At 44.2% G+C, this 21,883-nt stretch overlaps 1 protein-coding gene across 1 annotated transcript in view; it reads right to left on the reverse strand.

Moving 5' to 3' along the window:
- LOC141116698 (high affinity immunoglobulin gamma Fc receptor I-like) overlaps nucleotides 1–21,883 on the reverse strand; it is a 39,150-nt gene that overhangs the window by 12,932 nt on the left and 4,335 nt on the right. The window contains exons 3-7 of the mRNA XM_073609090.1: nucleotides 19,074–19,337; nucleotides 18,721–18,990; nucleotides 15,693–15,974; nucleotides 6,612–6,893; nucleotides 6,185–6,466 (exon numbers count right to left, since the gene is read on the reverse strand). Of these exons, the coding sequence (XP_073465191.1) occupies nucleotides 6,185–6,466; nucleotides 6,612–6,893; nucleotides 15,693–15,974; nucleotides 18,721–18,990; nucleotides 19,074–19,337 (1,380 nt within the window). The remainder of the gene's footprint in view (nucleotides 1–6,184; nucleotides 6,467–6,611; nucleotides 6,894–15,692; nucleotides 15,975–18,720; nucleotides 18,991–19,073; nucleotides 19,338–21,883) is intronic.

Genomic DNA, 21,883 nt, shown 5'->3' on the forward strand with positions numbered 1-21,883 from the left:
ACATTACACAGCCCCGCACTTCTGGACCCCTTTACATTACACAGCCCCCATACCTCTGTACCTCTTTACATTACACAGCCCCATACTTCTGGACCCCTTTACATTACACAGCCCCAGTACCTCTGGACCCCTTTAGATTACACAACCCCCGTACCTCTGTACACCTTTACATTACACAGCCCCCCTGCATATTACACAGCCCCCGCACATCACACAAAAAATGTTTTGATCACTTTTATTGCTGTCAGAAGGAATGTAAACATCCCTTATGACAGTAATAGTCAGCGACAGGTACTCTTTATGAAGGGTATATAAGACTCCAAATCCCTCCTTTGCACTATAAAAGTATTCAAAACACCAAGTTTGGGAGTTTTGAATGCTGTAATTTTTTAAAATTTGGCGCCTTTAAGTCTTCTGTAAACCGCAAGTGATGTCATGACATAGCTTCCGGATTACTAGATCTGAGACCCGGTTGAAGCTCAAAAATTAAAATATAATTGCATTTGCACTAGGAAAATAAATAATACAAAAATAAATAATAATATAAAGTGCTTAGCTATCAAATGAATATACCCAAAATACTATTGTAATCTGTGCAACATTAATCTTGTGATACAACAAATAAAGTGCAACATGCGAAAAATTGAAAATACAGGTGTAAACTCCGGCTAGAGAGTGTCCACTCCTTCACCAAATTGATTTATAAAAAAAAAAAAAATCATAAACGTTCATTAAAATTATATCCTAAGTGCACAGATCCAGTGTTCATCAAAAGTGCTTTTCATCATGCTCATAAAAACCAGTGCAGAACATATAACATGCTTCAGTGCTTCTCCAGTGTTCCCCAAAAGTCTATGCGCTCACCTCAGAGCGTGTGACACAGTACCTAAACTATGCCAAAACACGCTTGGGAGCCACTCCTGGGCTCTAACAATATGCAGGTGATGAAATCCAACTCGCTCAATCAGTGGAATTCCAGATCATGGATAAAAGAGAAAAGCTCCATAGTGTGATATTGTAAAGACTTTTATTAAAAAGTAAATATTCCCCTCATAGGGGTACTCACATGGTATAGGTGCGTAAGTGCACCATCCTATTCAGGGCTCTGTAAGTACGAATCAGATCGCTGGTACGGCGTGCGGCAACTTAACTTAACCAACTTAACCAGTCAGTCACTTCTCATATTATTTCTCAGTTATATTTCCTGTTTCTTGGCTTTAAAGTGATATTACACCTTACATTTTTTAACACTTTCACTAGCGGATTTAACCTCTTACTGAGTATGCAGCTTCTTCATCTTTTAATCCTTGCCTATGCTCCAGTTTTAGCTGGTGCCATGACCGCTGCCCCAGGATTTCTGTTTAACCACTTCAGCTCCGGAAGGTTTTACCCCACTTCATGACTGGGCCATTTTTTGCGAAATGGCACTGCATTGCTTTAATTGACAATTGCGCGGTTGTGCAACACTGTACCCAAACAAAATTGATGTCCTTTTTTTCCCACAAATAGAGCTTTCTTTCGTGGTATTTAATCCCCTCTGCAGTTTTAAGTTTTTTAGTTATAAACAAAGGCGCCTCAGATGACGTCTTGATGACGAAACGCGTAAGGCGTGGTCTCTTGGTACGCATACGTCTTTTTATCCTTTCGTTGTTGTCCTGCACTTCCGGCATCGGCAGACGGCTGTGGAACGCACGCCGCTCACACTGCTCTGTCTGCGGCTTCTCACGTGGAGTCAGCCGGCAGAGTGCTATTTGTTTCCATTTGTTTTAATCTTCGGATTTTATTTATTCCTGTTGTGAGCTTAAGCTTAATAAATTTACTTTCGGAATTACACTATGAGGCTCTTCTCTTCTCCCTGCACATGATAACTGTTCCGGATGGATGTCCTCTGAGAACGATCTGGTGACACAAGTGATAAAAGGTGGTGAGGGGGACACCGACCGATTGGATCATCAGATTTGGATCTACATGCTCATTACCCCTGCAGGGGTTGGGCGCTCTGGTGAGTGGGGGCACTAGAGGGGACTCCACCTTGGACAGTATATAACTATTGGGACGGACTTACCTGTAACCTCTGAAGATGCACTAGCCTGTTGCACTAGAACTGTTTTACTGAACGACAGAACTAATATTCACGGCACTTGTTGTTTTTGTGTTGCTTTTTGATAACAATTTTGGGGTTACCTGGACTTTGTTTTTTTTCCCTATGTTTTTTTATTTTTATTTTTGTTTTGTGTTTTTTCACTTTTTTTCAACACATTTTTTCCAAATAATATATATTTGTTTCAATATTTGGCTACACCAGTATACACACTTATTTATAGTGGGCAACAGTGTGTTTGTCCCCACTCTTAGGTATAACTCACTTATATTTTTTATCGCACTTTTTATTGCATACACATCATTCATTCTCAGTGGACTCTGACAACCACTTTCTACACACACTTGATTGATCACTCATTGTTTGGAGTTCCATTTTTTATATATTTTTTATGTATTATATTCTTTTTTACTTTGGGTAGTCTGCACATTTTTGTGACCATTCCTAGCACTTATTTTTATTTTTCTAACAGCGTTTACACTGTGCTACATTTTTCATTCATTTATAATTGGGGTAAAATGTTTTCCTTGGAGTAGCAGTTTGTTTATAGTGGATTTCTTTATCTCATACTAGTGAACAACGCCAATCCCCTAATTCAGATTTTACAACTACTGGATCGCACCTTTGGGGCTTTCTTTATCTGGGGGGCTGCAGTTCAGTCACAAGCCCGTCCTAAGCGCAGAACACCACCATATACGTTTTATAAACAAAAAAAGACCAACAATTTTTTACTTTTTGCTAATAAACATTCTTCATCAGTTTAGGCCAATTTGTATTCTGATACATATTTTTGGTAAAAAAAATCTCAATAAGCATATAATGATTGGTTTGCGCAAAAGTTATTGTCTGCAAACTATGGGATAGATTCAGGGACTTTTTATTTTTTAAATATTTTTACTAGTAATGGCGGCGTTCAGCGATTTTTAGCAGGACTGCAACATTCCGATGGAGAAATCTGACAGTAAGTGACACTTTTTGGGGACCAGTGACACCAATACAGTGATCAGTGCTAAAAAGAAAGTACTGTCACTATATAAATGACACTGGCAGGGAAGGGGTTAACATCAGAGACGATCTGTGTTCTCTGGGGGTGTTTTCTTACTGTGTGGGGGACGGATGCAAGAACAGAGACATCTGTGTTCCTGATTAGCAGGAATCATAGATCTCTCTCTTCCTGCCTGACAGAACGACGATCTGCCTTGTTTACATAGGCAGACCATCTTTCTGTCTCTCCAGCAAGTGATTGCGGGTGACCGGCAGACATTGTGGCCACTGGACCAGCTGATTGGTACCCACTGTGTCCAATCACAGTGGGGCCGTGGCTCCATCGGCACGCCCCAGAGCCATGCACAAGAATCACGTACAGGTGCGTGTTTTTGCGCTTAAGGGCCCTGCCGCAGTAAATGTACCTGGGGCGGTCCTTAACCACTTCCGACCGGGCAGTGGTTCCGTTATCCTGAACGGACGTCATATGACTTCTTTCAGGAAAACAGCCAGTGCTTCCGGGTTACTCTGGGGGCGGCTCTTTACCATGTGATCAGCCGTGTCCAATCACGGCTGATCACAGTGTAAACAGGAAAAGCCGCGTATCTGCTTTTCCTCACTCGTGTCTGACAGACGCGAGTAGAGGAGAGCCAATCGGCTGCTTTCCTGACAGGGGGGTCTGCACTGATTGATTATCAGCGCAGCCTTCCCCACAGATGCCCACACTGGAAACCCAGGAATGTCCACAATGGATGGCCACCCTGTACCACCAGGGATGACAGTTAGTGCTCAGACAGATGTCAATCAGTGCCCATCAGCAATGCCTGCCAGTTCAGTGCCATTAGTGATGCCTATCAGTGTCCATCAGTGCCACTCATCAGTGTCCATCAGTGCCACCTATCAGTGCCCATCAGTGTCACCTATCAGTACCCATCAGTTCCGCCTATCAGTGCCACCCATAAGAGCCCATCAGTGCAGCCTTTCAGTGCCCATCAGTGTCACCTATGAGTGCCAATCAGTGCTGCCTATCAATTCCCATCAGTGCTGCATATTAGGTCTGATGTCTGCTTCAGGGCTCTCTCCAGCATTCGTTTAAACTGCTTGAACATGCCTGTCTGTGTGTCTGAGGTGCCTGCATCTGAGTCAGACTCACTATTCTCTTCCTGCAGTGACTGAGTATGGCGCTGGGTCTTTGCTGAGCGTGGCGTGCTGCGCTGTGAGGAGGAGGTCGGTGCCATCTTGCCTGACAAGCGGGCCAGCAAGTCCCTGATGTTTCCAGGCTTTAGTTTTGTTTTTGAGCCCCCAAAGACGATGGCGGTGTGAGCGGTAGGTACTCCAAGGTGGTGGATGTCGGCGGGTGCCGTTCTGGGAGCCTAAGCTGCGTTGTGTCCCCCCAGTGTGGTTCTCCCTGGAGCGGAGCGGTCGGCATTACCACTCGTGTTAGAGCTCGCGCATGCGCCCCACAATTAATTACTTTCAACCTTGTGGAATGAGCTTATAGATGGCTCTTCTCTGTTCTAGCATGACTGTGCCCCTATGCACAAAGCCAGCTCCATATAGAAATGGAGGATGTTGTAGTACAAAGGGGGACCAACTCAACATCAATGGTCATGGCTTTGGAATGAGATGTCCTACAAACCCATATAGCTGTGATGGCTCATTGCTCACAAACTTTTGGCCATAAATATTTAGAGGTGGTTTTTAGGAATATGGTGTTTTTATAATAGGTGAAAATGGGCATTTGCCCAGTGCCCCCATATTGAGATGGATGTTTGGAGTGCAGTTTTTCTTATTATGGGATGGATCACGTGATCTCAGTAGAAAGTCTCTATTTCTTACTTTCACTTAGCATTCATTTTCCCCAAGGCCAGTGGTGTGGTCTATGTCTGTGTGTGCAGAATAGAAAATGTTTGCAGACACCTTGTAATATATCAGGGATATGCAATTAGCGGACCTCCAGCTGTTGCAGAACTACAAGTCCCATGAGGCATAGCAAGACACCCAGAGGCAGAGGCATGATGGGACTTGTAGTTTTGTAACAGCTGGAGGTCAGCTAATTGCATATCCCTGTAATATATTGTACATACCATTGATCCAAAGGGATTTTTTACCTTAACAAAGTTGAAGTTTATTGCTTTAAACATAAAAGTTATGGATTTTTATACGGTAACTAAGCTTGGTTTGATCTTGGCTGCTCTCAGCACAGCCAACAAACACAATACTTTTCCGATTTGGATGTTGTACATTGCACTCTGGAAACAGCACAAAGCTAGATAGACTTCAATGGACTGTAGTCAGGGTCAGCCAAAGCACACAGTATGTTCACATAAAGGTATTTTATGCTTTCAAATGTTTTATGTGGTTTTAACTATGTAGAATATTCCCTCTACTGTTTGTTTGCCTCATCTTGTAATGATGGGCTCATATGTTGTAACTATAATTTGTAATGCCGATCAATCCCCTTATGTCCATGTATTTATTCATCTAGCTTGTCCTTATCCATTAAAGAGGCAACTTCTTGTGTCAAGTCACGCAGCCTCCAATCCAGGCCTCACCATTTCCTCTGTGTTGTATCACAAATGTGGGAGTGATAATGTAACGAAAGACTGCATGGTGAGCTCCCTGTTAATTGCTTTGTCTGTTTGTGTCTGTGTCAGATCTAATTACTGTGTGGCCTTCACCTGCAGAGCACTAGTCCGAGGGACCCAGGGATTGTGGGACATGTAGTTTCTTCAGAGGAAGTGTCAGTTCTCAGACTACAGACAGAGGTCATGCTTTAACCTGTGCAATGCTATGCCTCATGTTTGAACACAAACAAAAACTTCTGACAGCAGAATGTGAAGATTTCCTCTACTATAGGCTGTGTGTACAGGTCAACCAAATGACACCAAGACACCACATGATTCAACGCGCATCTTATTCAGATGAAAAACATAAGGGGCGGGTATGAATGTTGATGACACATTTAATCCACCCTTAGACTCCAGAAGGCAGTGTACCTAATCTTGTGACACCACACATTGAATTCTGGGAAAGCTGAAAGTGTTTTCTGCCAATGTTTGGAGGTCTCATTGACTTTATTTACTTTTACACCCTTACCATGTATCTGGATATAGAGCCCATCACTCATCTTCCTCACAGTGTCAGACCTCATCCTCACTTCACAGGTATATTTCCCAGAATCCTCCTGCTGAGATGACCGCACTCTGTATGTATCAGATACATTGTATCCCCGCACAGTCCGTCCATCTCTGTAGAAGGCAAAGTGCAGCTCTGTGCCGCCTCTGAGCGGATCCCGTCTGGTGTCACATCTCACCGTCATCTCATCTCCTTCTATTACCCTGGACGGGGTCACTTTTATTTCTGGAGGAGAGAAGAGCTCTGGAAGAGGAAAGGATGACAATGATTGGTCAGTATGAGTCCTATTCCCTCAACAAGTGACTGTCAGGGAATAAAGAAATTAAAAGTGTATGTAAGGATAATGTATGATTGGATCAAAGCCATTCTTTTAGGTTTACATCCTCACCATATATCTGGATATAGATCTCATCATTCATCTTCCTCACAGTGTCAGACACCGTCCTCACTTCACAGGTATAATTCCCAGAATCCTCCAGCTGAGATGACTGCACTCTGTATGTATCAGATACATCGTATCCCCGCACAGTCCGTCCATCTCTGTAGAAGGCAAAGTGCAGCTCTGTGCCGCCTCTGAGCGGATCCAGTCTGGTGTCACATCTCACCGTCATCTTATCTCCTTCTATTACCCTGGACGGGGTCACTTTTATTTCTGGAGGAGAGAAGAGCTCTGGAGGAGGAAATTGTTAGAAATAGAAATGAATGGGAAAACTTTTTTTCTTTAAATGTTGACAAATCACACAATGCTTTGCAGTGGACACAGAATAATTTCCATCCGTGTTTGGCTAAGCCAGGGGTCAGCATGAAGGGCCGCATTCACCTGCTAGTAAATGAAGATAATTACACAGCCCCGCACCTCTGGACACCTTTAAAATACACAGCCCCCACAGCTCTGGTCCCCTTTACATTACACAGCCCCCTGCACCTCTGGACCCCTTTACATTACACAGCCCCGGTACCTTTGAACCCCTTTACATTACACAGCCCCCGTACCTCTGGATGCCTTTAGTTTACACAGCCCTCCTGCATATTACACAATCCCCCCGTACCCAGCCCCTCCCTGCATATTACACAGCCCCCCTAGATGTGTGAGCATGGAGGGATGGGGTGCCTTACATTTTTTTTCTTCTTAATTTTATTTTGAAAAAAAATGTTTTGATCACTTTTATTGCTGTCAGAAGGAATGTAAACATCCCTTGTGACAGTATTAGGCAGTGACAGGTACTCTTTATGAAGGGATATGGCGTCTATAATACTCCAAATCCCTCCTTTGCACTTAAAAGTATTCAAAACGCCAAGTTTGGGAGTTTTGAATGCTGTAATTCTTAAAAACCTGGCGCCTTTAAGTCTTCTGTAAACTGGAAGAGAGGTCATGACTTGACATTCCGGGTTACTAGATCTGAGACCCGGTTGAAGCTGATTTCAGCTTCATTTGGGTCTCCGTCCAGCCGGCGGATGTGTCGGCTGGTTGCTTGGGCCTCCCGGTGGGACGGGAGAGCCTGGGCGTACCACGGAAGGTGGTGGGAGGGGAGATGTCCCCTCACGCTGTTTGGGATAACAGCTGAGCTGCAGGCATCACCCCCTTCAAGCCGAGGAAGCATATTTGCGTATGGTCAGTAGGGATGAGCCGAACACCCCCCTGTTCGGTTCGCACCAGAACATGCGAACAGGAAAAAAGTTTGTTCGAACACGCGAACACCGTTAAAGTCTATGGGACACGAACATGAATAATCAAAAGTGCTAATTTTAAAGGCTAATATGCAAGTTATTGTCATAAAAAGTGTTTGGGGACCTGGGTCCTGCCCCAGGGGACATGGATCAATGCAAAAAAAGTTTTAAAAACGGCAGTTTTTTCAGGAGCAGTGATTTTAATAATGCTTAAAGTCAAACAATAAAAGTGTAATATCCCTTTAAATTTCGTACCTGGGGGGTGTCTATAGTATGCCTGTAAAGGGGCGCATGTTTCCTGTGTTTAGAACAGTCTGACAGCAAAATGACATTTTGAAGGAAAAAACTCATTTAAAACTACCCGCGGCTATTGCATTGCCGACAATACACATAGAAGTTCATTGATAAAAACGGCATGGGAATTCCCCAAAGGGGGACCCCGAACCAAAATAAAAAAAAAAAAATGACGTGGGAGTCCCCCTAAATTCCATACCAGGCCCTTCAGGTCTGGTATGGATATTAAGGGGAACCCCGGCCAAAATTTAAAATAAAAAATGACGTGGGGTTCCCCCTAAATTCCATACCAGACCCTTAAGATCTGGTATGGATTTTAAGGGGAACCCCGCGCCAAAAAAAAAAAAAAAACGGCGTGGGGTCCCCACAAAAATCCATACCAGACCCTTATCCGAGCACGCAACCTGGCAGGCCGCAGGAAAAGAGGGGGGGACGAGAGTGCGCCCCCCCCCTCCTGAACCATACCAGGCCACATGCCCTCAACATTGGGAGGGTGCTTTGGGGTAGCCCCCCAAAACACCTTGTCCCCATGTTGATGAGGACAAGGGCCTCATCCCCACAACCCTGGCCGGTGGTTGTGGGGGTCTGCGGGCGGGGGGCTTATCGGAATCTGGAAGCCCCTTTTAACAAGGGGACCCCCAGATCCCGGTCCCCCCCTGTGTGAAATGGTAAGGGGGTACTTACCCCTACCATTTCACTAAAAAACTCAAAAATGTTAAAAATGACAAGAGACAGTTTTTGACAATTCCTTTATTTAAATACTTCTTCTTTCTTCTATCTTCCTTCATCTTCTGGTTCTTCTGGTTCTTCTGGCTCTTCTGGTTCTTCCTCCGGCGTTCTCGTCCAGCATCTCCTCCGCGGCGTCTTCTATCTTCTTCTCCTCGGGCCGCTCCGCATCCATGGCATGGGGGGAGGCTCCCGCTCCTCTCTTCTTCTTTTCTTCTCTTCTTCTCTTCTTCTCTTCTTCATTTTCTTCTCCGGGCCGCTCCGCATCCATGCTGGTATGGAGGGAGGCTCCCGCTGTGTGACGGCGCTCCTCGTCTGACAGTTCTTAAATAACGGGGGGCGGGGCCACCCGGTGACCCCTCCCCCTCTGACGCACGGGACATGATGGGACTTTCCTGTGGCATTCCCCGGGACGTCACAGGGAAGTCCCGTCAAGTCACCGTGCGTCAGAGGGGGGCGGGGTCACCGGGTGGCCCCGCCCCCCGTTATTTAAGAACTGTCAGACGAGGAGCGCCGTCACACAGCGGGAGCCTCCCTCCATGCCAGCATGGATGCGGAGCGGCCCGGAGAAGAAAATGAAGAAGAGAAGAAGAGAAGAAAAGAAGAAGAGAAGAAGAGAAGAAAAGAAGAAGAGAAGAGCGGGAGCCTCCCCCCCATGCCATGGGTGCGGAGCGGCCCGAGGAGAAGAAGATAGAAGACGCTGCAGAGGAGATGCTGGACGAGAACGCCGGAGGAAGAACCAGAAGAGCCAGAAGAACCAGAAGATGAAGGAAGATAGAAGAAAGAAGAAGCATTTAAATAAAGGAATTGTCAAAAACTGTCTCTTGTCATTTTTAACATTTTTGACAGTTTTTTAGTGAAATGGTAGGGGTAAGTACCCCCTTACCATTTCACACGGGGGGGGGCCGGGATCTGGGGGTCCCTTTGTTAAAGGGGGCTTCCAGATTCCGATAAGCCCCCCGCCCGCAGACCCCCACAACCACCGGCCAGGGTTGTGGGGATGAGGCCCTTGTCCTCATCAACATGGGGACAAGGTGTTTTGGGGGGCTACCCCAAAGCACCCTCCCAATGTTGAGGGCATGTGGCCTGGTACGGTTCAGGAGGGGAGGGGCGCACTCTCGTCCCCCCCTCTTTTCCTGCGGCCTGCCAGGTTGCGTGCTCGGATAAGGGTCTGGTATGGATTTTTGGGGGGACACCACGCCGTTTTTTTTTTTTTTTTTTTGGCGCGGGGTTCCCCTTAAAATCCATACAAGACCTGAAGGGTCTGGTATGGAATTTAGGGGGAACCCCACGTCATTTTTTTTTTAAATTTTGGCCGGGGTTCCCCTTAATATCCATATCAGACCTGAAGGGCCTGGTATGGAATTTAGGGGGACTCCTACGTCATTTTTTTTTTAAATTTTGGTTTGGGGGGTTCCCTTTTGGGGAATTCCCATGCCGTTTTTATCAATGACCTTCTATGTGTATTGTCGGCAATGCAATAGCCGCGGGTAGTTTTAAATGAGTTTTTTCCTTCAAAATGTCATTTTGCTGTCAGACTGTTCTAAACACAGGAAACATGCGCCCCTTTACAGGCATACTATAGACACCCCCCAGGTATGAAATTTAAAGGGATATTACACTTTTATTGTTTGACTTTAAGCATTATTAAAATCACTGCTCCTGAAAAAACTGCCGTTTTTGAAACTTTTTTTTGCATTGATCCATGTCCCCTGGGGCAGGACCCAGGTCCCCAAACACTTTGTAGGGTAATAACTTGCATATTAGCCTTTAAAATTAGCACTTTTGATTTCTCCCATAGACTTTTAAAGGGTGTTCCGCGGCATTCGAATTTGCCGCGAACACCCCAAATTGTTCGCTGTACGGCGAACTTGCGAACAGCCAATGTTCGAGTCGAACGTGAGTTCGACTCGAACTCGAAGCTCATCCCTAGTGGTCAGCGCAAAGGGGTTAAAATGTCCGCGGACCGGGTGTATATGAATTCACCACGTGCACTGACAGGCCGGACATTTAGCAACGGCGGGCCATAGGTTACCGACCCCTGTGCTATTGTATCCACTACAGTAATACACGGTAATAGAGAACCCGGTAAGGTCAGTTTTGTTACAAGTCATCTTTTCTACCTGTATATTTAGATTGTAAGTGGTCAACCAAGACACTGGAGATAACCAACACAAATACAGACTTCAATTGGGCAATGTCCTTGGAGGTAACTAGGCTCAGAACCCCAGTGCTGCAAGGGGAGGCTGGTAATAAGTCTACTTCAGGGATATGCAATTAGCGGACCTCCAGCTGTTGCAGAACTACAAGTCCCATGAGGCATAGCAAGACTCTGACAGCCACAAGTATGACATCCAGAGGCAGAGGCATGATGGGACTTGTAGTTTTGCAACAGCTGGAGGTCCGCTAATTGCATATCCCTGGTGTACTTGATTGCATTAGGGCTTATCAGTCTACTATCAACTTAACCAGTCAGTCACTTCTCATATTATTTCTCAGTTATATTTCCTGTTTCTTGGCTTTAAAGTGATATTACACCTTACATTTTTTAACACTTTCACTAGCAGATTTAACCTCTTACTGAGTATGCAGCTTCTTCATCTTTTAATCCTTGCCTATGCTCCAGTTTTAGCTGGTGCCATGACCGCTGCCCCAGGATTTCTGTTTAACCACTTCAGCTCCGAAAGGTTTTACCCCACTTCATGACTGGGCCATTTTTTGCGATACGGTACTGCGTCGCTTTAACTGACAATGGCGCGGTTGTGCGATGTTGTACCCAAACAAAATTGGTGCCCTTTTTTCCTACAAATAGAGCTTCCTTTTGGTGGTATTTTATCCCTCTGCGGTTTTAATTTTTTTCGCTATAAACAAAAAAAGAGCGACAATTTTGAAAAAAAAAATGTTTTACTTTTTGCTATTAAATTTCTTAATAAAAAAAATCTAATTTCTTCATCAGATTAGGCCAATTTGTATTTTGGTAAAAAAAATTACAATAAGCATATAATGATTGGTTTGCGCAAAGGTTATTGTCTACAAACTATGGGATAGATTTAGGGACTTTTTATTTTTAAATGTTTTTACTAGTAATGGCGGCGTTCAGCGATTTTTAGCAGGACTGCAACATTCCGATGGAGAAATCTGACACTAAGTGACACTTTTTGTGGACCAGTGACACCAATGCAGTGATGAATGCTAAAAAAAATAGTACAGTCACCGTATAAATGACACTGGGAGGGAAGGGGTTAACATCAGGGACGATCTGTGTTCTCTGGGTGTGTTTTCTTACTGTGTGGGCGATGGATGCACTCGAGGAAGAGGGACATCTGTGTTCCTGATTAGCAGGAATCATAGATCTCTCTCTTCCTGTCTGACAGAACAACTATCTGCCTTGTTTACATACGCAGACCGTCTTTCTGTCTCTCCAGCAAGCGATCGTGGGTGACCGGCGGCCATCACAGCCACCGGATTTGCTGAATGGTTTCTACTGTGTCCAATCACAGCAGGACCGTGGCTCCATTGGCACGCCCCAGAGCCATGCATGGGAATCACGTACAGGTACGTGATTTTGCGCTTAAGGGCCGCCCTGCCGCAGTAAATGTACTTGGGTCATTCCTTAACCACTTCCAGCCGGGCGGTGCTTCCGTTATCCTGATTGGACATCATATGACGTCTTTTAGGAAAACAGCCGGTGCTTCCGGGTTACTCTGGAGGATCTTTTCTATGTGATCAGCCGTGTCCAATCACTGCTGATCACAGTGTAAACAGGAATCTGACAGACGTGAGTAGAGAAGTGCCAATCGGCTGCTCTCCTGACAGGGGAGGTCTGCAGTGATTGATTATCAGTGCAGCCCCACGCGGATGCCCAAAATGGATGGCCACCAGGTATGCTACCCTGAACCAGGGCTGACGGTTAGTGCCCAGACAGATGCCAATCAGTGCCCATCAGCAATGCCTGCCAGTGCCATAAGTGATGCCTATCAGTGTCCATCAGTGCCACTCATCAGTGTCCATCAGTGCCACCTATCAGTGCCCATCAGTATCGCCTATCAGTACCCATCAGTGCCACCTATCAGTGCCCATCAGTATCGCCTATCAGTACCCATCAGTGCCACCTATCAGTGCCCATCAGTATCGCCTATCAGTACCCATCAGTGCCGCCTATCAGTGCCACCCATAAGAGCCCATCAGTGCAGCCTTTCAGTGCCCATCAGTGTCACCTATAAGTGCCAATCAGTGCTGCCTATCAATTCCCATCAGTGCTGCATATTAGGTCTGATGTCTGCTTCAGGGCTCTCTGCAGCATTCATTCAAACTGCTTGAACATGCCTGTCTGTGTGTCTGAGGTGCCTGCATCTGAGTCAGACTCACTATTCTCCTCCTGCAGTGACTGAGTGTGGCGCTGGGTCTTTGCTGAGCGTGGCGTGCTGCGCTGTGAGGAGGAGGTCGGTGCCATCTTGCCTGACAAGCGGGCCAGCGCGTCCCTGATGTTTCCAGGCTTTAGTTTTGTTTTTGAGCCCCCGAAGACCATGGCGGCATGAGCGGCATGTACTCCGAGGTAGCAGATGTCGGCGGGTGCCGTTCTGGGAGCCTAAGCTGTGTTGTGTCCCCCCAGTGTGGTTCTCCCTGGAGCGGAGCTCTAAGTCGGCATTACCACCTGTGTTAGAGTTCGCGCATGCACCCCACAATTAATTACTTTCAACCTTGTGGAATGAGCTTATAGATGGCTCTTCTCTGTTCTAGCATGACTGTGCCCATATGCACAAAGCCAGCTCCATATAGACATGGAGGATGTTGTAGCTACAAAGGGGGACCAACTCAACATCAATGGTCATGGCTTTGGAATGAGATGTCCAACAAACCCATATAGCTGTGATGGCTCATTGCTCACAAACTTTTGGCCATAAATATTTAGAGGTGGTTTTTAGGAATATGGTGTTTTTATAATAGGTGAAAATGGGCATTTGCCCAGTGCCCCCATATTGAGATGGATGTTTGGAGTGCAGTTTTTCTTATTATGGGATGGATCACGTGATCTCAGTAGAAAGTCTCTATTTCTTACTTTCACTTAGCATTCATTTTCCCCAAGGCCAGTGGTGTGGTCTATGTCTGTGTGTGCAGAATAGAAAATGTTTGCAGACACCTTGTAATATATCAGGGATATGCAATTAGGGGACCTCCAGCTGTTGCAGAACTACAAGTCCCATGAGGCATAGCAAGACTCTGACAGCCACAAGCATGACACCCAGAGGCAGAGGCATGATGGGACTTGTAGTTTTGTAACAGCTGGAGGTCAGCTAATTGCATATCCCTGTAATATATTGTACATATCATTGATCCAAAGGGATTTTTTACCTTAACAAAGTTGAAGTTTATTGCTTTAAATGTAAAAGTTATGGATTTTTATACGGTAACTAAGCTTGGTTTGATCTTGGCTGCTCTCAGTATAGCCAACAAACACACTTTTCCGATTTGGATGTTGTACATTGCACTCTGGAAATATCACAAAGCTAGATAGACTTCAATGGACTGTAGTCAGGGTCAGCCGAAGCATACAGTATGTTCAAATAAAGGTATTTTATGCTTTCAAATGTTTTATGTGGTTTTAACTATGTAGAATATTCCCTCTGCTGTTTGTTTGCCTCATCTTGTAATGATGGGCTCACATGTTGTAACTATAATTTGTAGTGCCGATCAATCCCCTTATGTCCATGTATTTATTCATCTAGCTTGTCCTTATCCAGTAAAGAGGCAACTTCTTGTGTCAGGTCACGCAGCCTCCAATCCAGGCCTCACCATTTCCTCTGTGTTGTATCACAAATGTGGGAGTGATAATGTGGGAGTGATAATGTGATGAAAGACTGCATGGTGATCTCCCTGTTAATTGCTTTGTCTGTTTGTGTCTGTGTCGGATCTAATTACTGTGTGACCTTCACCTGCAGAGCACTAGTCCGAGGGACCCAAGGATTGTGGGACATGTAGTTTCTTCAGAGGAAGTGTCAGTTCTCAGGCTACAGACAGACATCATGCTTTAACCTGCACAATGCTATGCCTCATGTTTGAACACAAACAAAAACTTCTGACACCAGAATGTGAAGATTTCCTCTACTATAGGCTGTGTGTGCAGGTCAACCAAATGACACCAAGACACCACATGATTCAACAACGCACATCTTATTCAGATGAAAAACATAAGGGGCGGGTATGAATGTTGATGACACATTTAATCCGTCCTTAGACTCCAGAAGGCAGTGCACCTAATCTTGTGACACCACACATTGAATTCTGGGAAAGCTGAAAGTGTTTTCTGCCAATGTTTGGAGGTCTCATTGACTTGATATACTTTTACACCCTTACCATGTATCTGGATATAGAGCCCATCACTCATCTTCCTCACAGTGTCAGACCTCGTCCTCACTGCACAGGTATATTTCCCAGAATCCTCCAGCTGAGATGACCGCACTCTGTATGTATCAGATACATTGTATCCCCGCACAGTCCGTCCATCTCTGTAGAAGGCAAAGTGCAGCTCTGTGCCGCCTCTGAGCGGATACAGTCTGGTGTCACATCTCACCGTCATCTCATCTCCTTCTATTACCCTGGACAGGGTCACTTTTATTTCTGGAGGAGAGAAGAGCTCTGGAAGAGGAAAGGATGACAATTATTGGTCAGTATGAGTCCTATTCCCTCAACAAGTGACTGTCAGGGAATAAAGAAATTAAAAGTGTATGTAAGGATTATGTATGATTGGATCAAAGCCATTCTTTTAGGTTTACATCCTCACCATATATCTGTATATAGAGCCCATCACTCATCTTCCTCACAGTGTCAGACCTCGTCCTCACTTCACAGGTATATTTCCCAGAGTCCTCTAGCTGAGATGACCGCACTCTGTATGTTTTAGATATATTGTATCCCGGCACAGTCCGTCCATCTCTGTAGAAGGCAAAGTGCAGCTCTGTGCCGCCTCTGAGCGGATCCAGTCTGGTGTCACATCTCACCGTCATCTTATCTCCTTCTATTACCCTGGACGGGGTCACTTTTAGTTCAGGTGGAGAGAAGAGCTCTGGAAGAGGAAATTGTTAGAAATAGAAATGAATGGGAAAACAATTTTTCTTTAAATGTTGACAAATCACACAATGCTTTGCAGTGGACACAGAATAATTTCCATCCGTGTTTGGCTAAGCCAGGGGTCAGCATGGAGGACCGCATTCACCTGCTAGTAAATGAAGATAATTACACAGCCCCGCACCTCTGGACACCTTTAAATTACACAGCCCCCACAGCTCTGGTCCCCTTTACATTACACAGCCCCCTGCACCTCTGGACCCCTTTACATTACACAGCCCCAGTACCTTTGGACCCCTTTACATTACACAGCCCCCGTACCTCTGGATGCCTTTAGTTTACACAGACCTCCTGCATATTACACAATCCCCCCCTGCACATCACACAGCCCCCCCTACCCAGCCCCTCCCTGCATATTACACAGCCCCCCTAGATGTGTGAGCATGGAGGTATGGGGTACCTTACATTTTTTTTCTTCTTAATTTTATTTTGAAAAAAAATGTTTTGATCACTTTTATTGCTGTCAGAAGGAATGTAAACATCCCTTGTGACAGTATTAGGCAGTGACAGGTACTCTTTATGAAGGGATATGGCGTCTATAATACTCCAAATCCCTCCTCTGCACTTAAAAGTATTCAAAATGCCAAGTTTGGGAGTTTTGAATGCTGTAATTTTTAAAAATTTGGCGCCTTTAAGTCTTCTGTAAATTGGAAGAGAGGTCATGACTTGACATTCCGGGTTACTAGATTTATTAGGTTACTGATTTCAGCTTCATCCGGGTCTCCGTCCAGCCGGCGGATGTGCCGGCTGGTTGCTTGGTCCTCCGGTGGGACGGGAGAGCCGGGGCGTACCACGGAGGGGGTTGGGAGGGGGGTTAGTTTAAAGCTGGCTTGCCATTAGTTAATATGGCGTTAGCTTATACGCTCCATCACCCTATTCGCGGCGGCCCTTACTCAAAATGGCACCGCGCTACCATTTAAATGACATACGTGGTGACAAATTCACAGCAGCCAATCCCCTGACGACGTCCTATTGTGACGAAATGCGTAGGGTGGGCCTGTGATACTGACGTCATCACATTTTGTCTCTATGGAGATTGATGGTATACAGTAGCAGGCAGAGGAAGCCCGAGGAGACGCCGCCATATCATATATTGACACACCGCATGTTTATCAGCTCCATGTCGTAAGTGCAATTTACTTGAGTTTAATAAAATATTCTTTTAAATACTGCACTATGGGCGCAATTTTTGTTTATGTCTTCGAGTAATAAAGATCCAGGAGTTGGGGACATCCATTATTAGGTTTTTGGGAGACCAAATTCCCTGTGCTTGGTGAGACCGGTGATGTGGTCGTTTTTTTGGGTAAGGAGAATACATACTCACTTCGGGTGTACAAGTCTGTTTGGAGGAAAGGTTTTTCTTCACAGCTTCATGACTACAATATATCTTCATACCCACATGGATGTCTTTTGAATCACTGTCTATTTTAATTGGGACTTTGGTTAACCTAAATTTATTTTATATATTCCTTTTATTACTTTCTGATTGAGGTATTTCACTGTCAAGTTTATGTGATGTTTTACATATATCTGTTTTCATTTATTTGAATTATATTTGTGGACTTCACCATTTATACTTTTTGGACCATTTATTACAATATTTGGTACTTGTACATGTCATTTGCCATTTATATTGTATACATTGTCCAATTAGGCTCACTATTTATGTAATATTATACTATATTTTACATTGGGACTCTGCTTTAGTTTTCCCTTTTTACTCACTTAGGTTTTTCACCACTTCTGAATATTTGACACAATTTTTAAATTTTTGTGTTTTTCTTACAGTGTTATTAGCGCTGCACCCACTTTATGTTTTCCACAGATTTGAGTTTGTTTATAGAGCTTTTTGGTACTGGCAGCTTTATTTATTTGATTTATTTCAATTTTTCTTTTTTACATATTGTTTTTGAGCGCAACGTTAACCATCTGGTTCTTTTTCCACTGTTAATTCTTTCCTGTGAAGACCAGAAGATCAGGAAAGCGGGAGCCAGCTACATTGAAAATTGTAATCTGCAATGCCAGGATAAGAATTTTACCAAACAGATTAATGGGGATTTTTTTTTTGCTCAATGTGCTAAAATAACATTAAGGGTTTGATTTTACTTTAAGAAGGAAACTTTCAATATTTGTAATGTTAGTACAGCTGTATCCGTACTTATCTGATCCTCTCATCCAGTACTGGAGGAGTCCCCAGCCTCACTGCTGGAAGTGGTTCTGGCTCAGGGACAGGTGTGTCTCTATGGGAGGCTGTACAGGTCTACTCTGCCCTGGAACTATCACCACATCCAATATTCACACAATGGAGGCCTCCAGAGCTGAATAGAAGTCTTGGCACACATATACACCACACATCACTTCACAAGCTACTGTATTATGACAGGTTCCTCTAGGAAATGTTTAAAATCTATATGATTTCTTTTAAGTTGTGAGCCCAAATAATCATGTCTTCCATGCTGAGACACTTTTTGCTGTGTTTGCATCCACCTCGGAGATGCTTTTTTGATGGGGGGGGGGGGGGGTGCAGCTAGGGAAATAATGGGCTTTAAATGGTTTATGAAAGTTAGGAAAGCACACTTTTTACAACAAAGTCAACTCTAAAGAGCTTTTTTTGTGGGAGTTCATCTTTCTCTGGATCAACCAATATTTCTAAGGATACAGTTTTAAATAGGATTTTAGTTTACCTTTCACAGAGATAAAGGATACATCTGAGTGCTCATGTACATATGGACTATCATTGAGTTGTATTTGTTTAGTACATTTGTACAGTCCAGACTGACTCATCATTATATTAGGAATATGGAATGTGGAGTCAGATTTTGATGATTTTATCTCCTGATCATCCTTGTAGAATTTTGTGTTTATTGCATTAAAATCTCTTATATGATGACATCTCAGAGTCAGGGGGTCTCCTTCATATATTGCAGATGGAGGTCTCTGCAGGATGACAAGTTCTGAAATGTAATAAAATGATACTTTAGGTTGTTCTATTCACACCCAACAATCTGTAATGATGGAGATGAGATGGATGACTCACTGTGTGTAACATCTAGGAAGACGGGATCACTGATATCACCACCGATGGTCTGGCACTGGTAATCTCCTCTGTCCTCCTCTACTGAAGATGTTATATGAAGTCTCTGTTGATCTCCAGGTATTGGTCTCTTATCTTTGTACCAGTGATAGGTCCGGGGCTCCTCTGGTACAGTAGACGGCACATCACATGTTAGAGTCACATCGTCATAGTATATTATATTCCCCCAGTTGGGTGTGAAGGTCACCACAGGTTTGATGGCCCCTCCTATAGAAGAAAAGAGATCACACAGAACACATAGAGAGCACAGTGTGCAGCAAAACACAGAGAGGTGATCACATCTTGTATGAGAAAAAAACATTCTCTATAGAAATGGGAATGTTTGTAGTCCTGGACAAAGAGATTTTCCTCACATGTTGGTAAATCTCTGTTTGCAACAATGAAAACTAATATCCTGACAGAACCATTTTGGAGTTTAAAAAAAATAATTTTAACCACTTCAATACCGGGCATTTTCACCCCCTTCCTGCCCAGGCCAATTTTCAGATTTCAGCATTGTAACATTTTGAATGACAATTGCGCGGTCATACAACACTGTACCCATATGAAATTTTGATCATTTTTTTTTTTTTTTAAAAAAAGAGCGACAATTTTGAAAGAACACACTTTTTTTTTAACTTTTTGCTATAATAAATATGCCAGATTTAAAAAAAAATAAATACATTTCTTCATCAGTTTAGGCGGATATGTATTTTTCTACATATTTTTGGTAAAAAAAATCACAATAAGCGTATACTGATTGGTTTGCGCAAAAGTTATAGCGCTTACAAATAGGTTATTAATTTATGGCATTTTTATTATTATTATTTTTTTTACTAGTAATGGCAGAGATCTGCAATTTTTTTCAGGACTGTGATATTGCAGTGGACAGATGGGACATTTTTGACACTATTTTGGGACCATTGACAATTATACAATGATCAGTGCTATGAATATGCACTAATTACTGTATAAATGTCACTGGCAGGGAAGAAGTTAACACTAGGGGGGCGATCAAGGGGTTAAATATGTTACCTAGGGAGTGATTCTAACTGTGGGGGGAGGGGACTGACTGGGGGAGGTGACCGATCGGTGTGCCTATATACAAGGAACACACGACCTGTCTCCTCTCCCCTGACTGTTCTGTGACCAGCAATCGCGGGTTCCTGGCGGACATTGCTGATTGACGTAGCTCACGCGCGCCCCCTAGACTGCCGGGAAGCCGAGGATGTCATATGACGGCCGCCCGGGATGGCAGAACCATCTTGCGGCCGTCATATTACAATACGCGGAATGGGAAGTGGTTAAACCTGAAGATTACTTAAAACCCCCAAAACATGAAGTATTTTCTGAAAGCAGTACCCCTGTGGCACTAACACACTCCCCCACCACCACCCACTGTCCTTACCTTGGAGTGGGGGAGTGTGTTAGTGTCCATCCTATTTTGAAGCCTATTAGAACCTCTGGTTCTGAACAGGTTCTTCAAAAAAAAAACCTGGCCCCTGTAATTCATGCGCCCGCTCACCAGAAAGGGGCCGGACACATGAATAGGTGGCGGCCGCAGATAGATTCATGCTATGCATGAATCTATCCACTGCATATAGGGGGTGGGGAGGAAAGAGGGGGCGGAACCTGGGCCACCCCTAATGGACGGGCCGCCCCTGATTGTATGGATGGAGAGGCTGCCTTGATAGTATATCATACTGCCTAAGCAGCATCTTGCACATTATGGTCAATTCCCACCCTCCACGATGTGGTTCCACTTTACATGGACACCAGCCAGGTCTGGACATAATGAGTTCAATGTCAGTTCACTTAAGAATTGTAAATCTGTTACGATTTTGGGGGATACTCTAAAGTTGCATGTGATTATACAGAAAAACCACAGCTTCAACCACAGCAGTTACAATGTACTTCTGTCATATTTGGCTGTTCTTTTTTTTATATAATTCTGTTGCTTACAACCAGAATCAACCCTGGGAAATTCCTACTTTAATTTGATTAATTTCAGTCAAAAATTTTTATCGGTAGTTTTTTTCCCAGTGGATTTAGCAATGATGGGTTTTCAGCAAACAATACTAGGCCTGTTTTGATCTGCGAACTTGTAGTCCCAAACTTCATACTTCATTTTTTTATTGTCAAGTCTCTAGACTTTGACTGGAGACAGACATGCCACCAACACACCTAAATGCAGAGAAACAAGCCAGAGGAAGGCTTCTAAAAAATAGAGGTGAAGCCATTGGTCCACATGGATTAGTGGCACCACCATTTTCTGACAGCACCAATAGGCCCAAATACAAAGGCACAAGCCACAAAGAGAGGATTTTCTAATAAATAAATAAATATTCTTGCCCATAAAAAAACAAAAAGCTTTTGAACTTTTTCTGCTAGTCTAAGAAGGCCTTGTACTTTACAAGGATACCCACAACTGTTTCCATTTTTGCATGTCATTTGGGTGACAGCAGGGCCAGAACAATGGGTGGGCAGGAGGGGCAACTGCCCCGGGTACAGTGAAGCAAGGGGGCAAAGAATAGATGCAAGGTGGTACACCCATTCTACAGAATGTATCATCAGTGGGGTAGGGGGCGCATTTCTGGACCCTTGCCCTGGGAGCTGGAGGACCCTGTCAGTTGCTTGTTTAGAAGCTCTCTGAAGGGCCAAATGTGACCATAAAAAAACTGTTTCCCACTGACTTTAAATTTTGGTAATTTCAGAAGGATTTAAGGTATGACCTGAATTGAAATCCCAGCACAAAGGGCCTTTCCAAGAAGCAT

Source organism: Aquarana catesbeiana, linkage group LG13 (genome assembly GCF_042186555.1).
Source record: "Aquarana catesbeiana isolate 2022-GZ linkage group LG13, ASM4218655v1, whole genome shotgun sequence".
Lineage (NCBI taxonomy): Eukaryota > Metazoa > Chordata > Amphibia > Anura > Ranidae > Aquarana > Aquarana catesbeiana.